This window comes from Elephantulus edwardii, unplaced genomic scaffold (assembly GCF_000299155.1).
Source record: "Elephantulus edwardii isolate Elephantulus edwardi_28Jun2011 unplaced genomic scaffold, EleEdw1.0 scaffold00315, whole genome shotgun sequence".
Taxonomy (NCBI): domain Eukaryota; kingdom Metazoa; phylum Chordata; class Mammalia; order Macroscelidea; family Macroscelididae; genus Elephantulus; species Elephantulus edwardii.
In genome coordinates, this window is record NW_006400065.1 from 15,654 (window position 1) to 21,474 (window position 5,821).

General features: G+C 42.9%; 1 protein-coding gene across 1 annotated transcript; it reads left to right on the forward strand.

Moving 5' to 3' along the window:
* The first annotated feature begins 818 nt into the window (after positions 1-818).
* Positions 819-1,094, forward strand: LOC102873618 (U6 snRNA-associated Sm-like protein LSm5-like). The gene has a single exon (XM_006901213.1). The coding sequence runs from the start codon at positions 819-821 to the stop codon at positions 1,092-1,094; it is 276 nt and encodes a 91-aa protein (XP_006901275.1).
* The last annotated feature ends 4,727 nt before the right edge of the window (positions 1,095-5,821 follow it).

Below are 5,821 nucleotides of genomic sequence, written 5' to 3' on the forward strand. Positions count from 1 at the left end.
CACCATCATTCTTGCTGGTGAGCCCGAGCACATGATTTGACCTGCAGGGGCTCGGTTTTCCACTCCGCTCAATGGGGACGAAAGCACTGGTGTGTATCTTTTTTCCTTGAGTCTAGGAGAGGGTTAGGGGACGCCCCAAGTGGGAGGGAGTAGCATGTGCCTGACAGAGAGAAGGCGCCCAAAGGCTGGCTTTTCCAGGGGAATACCTTCATCGCCACCCAGGGAAAAGCCACCTCTCCCAATTTCAGCCTTACAGCAGCCCAGCCAGCCGAGGAAGTGATCCGATTCCACAGGTTGAAAGGACACTTAAGTACCCAGAGCCAGTCAGTGTCAGCATCTGAGCTCAGACTAGGCTGGTCACCAATCTAGTCACCTGTGCAAATGTGCCTTCCCTCCCCCTCCCCAAGAGCCAAGCTCCCCTGTCCTGCACCTCCCAGCTCCCTCTTCTAATAGCGGTGGTGCACTGCACACCAAAGAGTCCTCACAATTCAGTGAATTAAGTACTGGGCTAACTGGAAGGTGAGCAGTTCAAATCCACCATCTCCCCTGACTGGGAAAGTTGAGGTAGGTAGCTTAAAACAAACAAACAAACAAACAAACAAAAGGATTTCTTTTTCTGACTCAGAAACTGGATTCTATGCTCTGTCCTGCAGGGAGGATATGAATCAGAATTGTCTTCAAAGTATGTTTGGGATTTTGTTTGCTTCTTTGTTTCATGTAGTATCTTTCTAGAGCACTTTGTTGTGAGCTGGTAAGTGGGTGCTAAATCACAATGACTCTAAGCTGACCTGCCCCTGCAGGCCACTTCCGGCATAGCCATGGCGGCAAACACAACCACCAACCCATCTCAACTATTGCCGCTAGAACTTGTGGACAAATATGTAGGATCAAGGATTCATATTATGATGATGAGTGATAAAGAAATCGTTGGCACACTTCTAGGTTTTGATGACTTTGTCAGTATGGTCTTGGAAGATGTCACTGAGTTTGAAATCACGCCAGAAGGAAGAAGAATTACTAAATTAGATCAGATTCTGCTCAATGGAAATAATATAACAGTGCTGGTTCCTGGAAGAGAAGGACCTGAAGTATGAGTGGATTTTCTTGACTGATTGCTAACTCCTGTTTTGTTTTATAAGGGCAACAAAATGGATTTTTTTTAAAAAATAACTTTTTAATCTTGAAATTCTGTAATGCTAAGTTTCCTGTTACAGGGAAATGTTTTGAGATAAATTGTAAATGCCAATTTTTATAAGTTAATCATGATTACTTTGGGAGAAAAGTAAACAGTTTGTTGTTTGAAGACCAAAATAAAAATGTTTTTTGGTTAACTATAAATTTATTATACTGTAATGGCCAGTAGGACAAAGTGTGGTTATTTTGTCACTTGTTTTCCTCACATTTTAAGCTCAATTTGCTTTGTCATTTATGTAACCATTTGATTTTCAAACTAGGATTGCTCCAAACAAAATAAACTTTGATTTTGAGCAAGTGTATTTAAAACACTTAGAAGTGATTACTACCAAAATTAAGTTCAGAACAAGGCACTAAAAGTTTTTTCTACTGAACCCAAAATCTGTTAACCTTTATTAAAAGCAAACAAAGTGTATAGCTTATATATACATGTACAAAGAGCAGTGAAGTAAAAAGAAAAAATTGATCACATTTTGCTGTACATCTTCTTAGACTTTCTCACTATAATTATTTTAAACTCATTCTTCTTGAACATACTGTTTTGGTTCTTTTTATTCTTTTTTAAATTTTATTATTTTTGTGTGAGTGTACCATCAAATCAGATCTGACTGGTACAGGAGGAGATTGTCCCTCCTTCCCCAGTATAGCATCTATCTGGTGGATTCGAACTGTGCGCGTCTGTGATTGTAGTTGCAGCTCCTTGCCACTAGACCAACAGAGCTCCCCTGTTTTGTAACCATCATTTAATCCTCTTTTGAATTTAAATGGAAAGCATTGTTCCATATCAAATATTCAACATTTTAAGACATGTGCTTAGTATTCTCAATAAATGTACTTACTGTAAAAAAAAAAAAAAAAAAAAAAGAACTGCTCCATAGCGCTTCTTCTTGTTGTACCATCAAGTCAAAGACCCACAGCTGACCCTCCAGTTGGTTTTCAGAGGTAATAATTTTCCCGAAGGAAACTGCCCATCCTTCTCTCCAGGAGCAGCTGGTGGCCTCACACCTCTCAGGATTCATTAGGGTTTCCTAGGCTGTCATTTTTATGGGAACTAATCAGCCAGGCTTCTTTTCCTAGGCTCCTGCAGGGAGTGCTTAAATGCAATGTGAACAGTCCAAACTCCTCTGTGCACCACAGCTAAGCCCAGCTCTCCAGTTCAAAGACTGGTGGTGCTGGTGTGTGTGCATTGATTCAGAATAGATTCATAGCTCACCCTCAGAGTGGCATCTCTGCCTTTCAGCACGACAGAGGTCTTTTGCAGCAGTGCATGCCCGTCCCTCCCATGCATGTCATCATCCAGTCCTCTGAGCTGCTCTGTCGAGTCGAGAGCTGCTGTGGATTCAGCCCCTGACGCACCTCATGCACTGTAGGGTGGAACTGCTCCACAGAGTCGTCCTGGTGGAAGTTTTGTAAAATCAGATTTCCAGGCCTTTTCCTACAGGGAACTGTGGCCTTTAGGACCACATGGCCAGGCCTTAATTATTTTTATGTTTTTATTGCTCTTAGTATTCTTGCTTAGTTTGGTTTTATTTTAACTGTTGTTGTTGTTGTTGTTATGTGCCGTCGAGTCGCTTGCGACTCATAGCGACCCTATGTACAGCAGCCCTAAACTCTGCTCTGTCCTATGCCAATCGCACTGTCTCTGACACACCCATCCTGATTATCCCAGTCACTGAATCAATCCACCTCATAGAGGGTCTTCCCCTCCTGCGCTGTCCTTCCACCCTCCCAAGCATGATGTCCCTCTCCAAGGACTGGTCTCTCCTCACAACATGTCCAAAGTATGTTAGACGGAGCCTCAGAATCCTTGCCTCCAAGGAGCCACCCGGTTTAACCCTTTCCAGGACAAATCTGTTTGTTTTCCTAGCAGTCCATGGTATTCTCAGTATTCTCACAACATGTCCAAAGTATGTTAAATGGAGCCTCAGAATCCTTACCTCCAAAGAGTAGCCCGTTTAACCCTCTCCACGGTGAATGTTTGTTTTCCTAGCAGTCCATGATACATTCAATACTCTTCTCCAGCACCACAGCTCAAAGGCATCAATTCTCCTTCTATCCTCCCTAGTCATTATCCAACTCTCTGACGCATAACAAGTGATTGCAAAGACCATGGCCTGTATCAGACATATCAGACACACCTTAGTCTCCAGAGAGACACCATATTAGTTTATTTACAAAATTCTAATACATTGTTTTTCACACCAGATTTTCCCAATTTCCCTCACTCTTTTTGTACAACCCCATGATTAATCTCCTCCTGCCCCCACCCCAACCCCACACATCCTCATCCCTCTGCTTCCTAACCCCCCACTCCCGCCCAGGAGCCTCATACTCATTCTACAATAGTGGTTTTATATTTGTCCATGTGGGACTGAGTGAGTTCACCCGGCATAATGCTCTCCAGTCCCTCCAATTAGGTAATAATTTACGGAATCATTGCTCCTGCTTGCTGCGTAGTATTCCATAGAATGTTCCATAATTTCTCAATCCTTTCAATCATGGTTGGACATCTATTTCCATTTTCTTGTGATGGTGAATAACACTGCAATGAACGTTGGTGTACACATCTCCGTTTGAGCCTCAGTTCTCATTTTCATGGGGTATATTCCAAGCAGTGGAATAGCTGGGTCATATGAAATTTCTATGTTCACCTTTTTGAGGGAGTGCCAAACTGCCTTCTAGAGTGGTTATACCATTTTACAATCCCACTGACAATGAGTTCCTATCTCGCCACATCCTCTCTGACATGTATTATTTGCAGTCCTGGTAACCTTTGAGGCCTTAATTCTGAGGTGTGACTCTGTGTGTTTGATGTGCCAGTCTTTCAGTGAGCAGACCATCACTGATTGCTTGCACCACTCAGGTTCCTCTTATGTTAATATCAACATCATTTTACACCCATTTTACAGCAGAATAAACTGAGGCTGAAAAGAGTGAAATCACCCACACAAGAACCCACAGCTAGGAAGTGGCAAGGCTAGAGTTTTGTCTTGGGCTGAGTTCTTCAGAGAAGCAAAGCCAATGAAGTGTAGATATCTATCGGTGTGTTTATATCTGTATGTCTATGTCTGTGGGAGAAGGATGGGACATCTACTGCGTGATTAATATGGGTCAGTTCCAACTTGACAGTAAACAACAATAACAACAACAACATGTCTAAGTCTATTTCTATCTGTTTATCTATGTCTGTAGGGAGCTGTGGTGGCCTAGCAGGTAAGGACTTGGATTCTAATCCACTGGCAGCTCTTATTGGACAATAGCATTAATTCCATGCAAGTGAAACCCTACGAAAGATTATTTTTTCACTGACTGAAACAGTACATAAACAGGGAACTGTCAGAAACTCAAACCTGATTCAGAAGAGGCTGTGGCATGAGGTATAATCACTGCTGATGACAAATGGATCTTGGCTGAAACCAGAAAATACCTGAAAGGCATTTGTGTTTTATTGACTATGTAAAAGTATTTGACTGTATGGAATTATATATAAAATTATGGCTGGCATTAAGAACAATGGAAATTCCAGAACATTCTGGAAATTCCAGAATCCTGGGATGGAAGTTCCAGAACAGAAATTCCAGGGTCCATGTGGCAGGTGAACCTAGACCAAGAAGTAGTCATTCAAATAGTGCAAAGGAATACTGCGTGGTTTAAAACTCAGGAAAGGGGTGCATCAGGGTTTTTCCTTTCTCCATACCTGTTCAGCCTATATGCTGAACAAATCATTCAAGAAGCTGGACTTTCTAGAAAAGGAAGTAGCGTCAGGACTGGAGACTCGTCAACAGAACCATTGAACATCTGCCTGGGAGGAAATGCACTCAGAGTGCTCCTAGGAGGCAAGTGATGAAATTTCATCTTGCATACTTTGTTAGGAGGTGTTGTCCTTAGGAAAAGGCACCATGTGGAGGAAGGAGGCGGATCAGAGAATGAGAGGCCCACCTTTAAGGAGATGGGTTGTCACAGCATCCACAGCAAAGGGCTTGAGCAGGGCAGAGAACATGAGGATGGTACAGTGGAGGGCTAGGTCTCCATCGGTAGTCCACAGGGTCGCTTTATATATACACACATTTGATGCCTTTAGCTGTGGTGCTGAAGAAGCATACTGAATATACCATGGACTGCTAGGAGAACAGGCCCGTCCCGGAGAGGGCGAAACCACACTACTCCTTGGAGGCAAGGATTCTGAAGCTTCACCAGACATATTTTGGGCATTTTGCAAGGAGGGACTAGTCCTTGAAGGGGGATATCATCGTTGGGAGGGTGGAGGGACAGCGCAAGAGAGGAAGACCCTTGAGATGGATTAATTTAATGACTAGGGAAACAAGTAGGTGTGTCAGAGACATTGAGGTTGGCTCAGAATAGAGCAGGGTCCAGAGCTGTCGCTGTGAGTCTCAGGTGACTGGCTGGAACATAGCAACCATATATATTTTATAATATTTATATATATTTATTGGAAGCAGAAGCAGCATCCACCTCCTAAACAACAAGCCTCTAGAAACTCTATGAACTTTGATAAAGGACGATAGTTACAGAAAGGCTTCAGGCCTTTTGTTCATAGGGTCGCTATGAGTCGGGCTCGACTCAACTGCACTTAACAAGAAGAACATATATATACAAATTCCTCCCC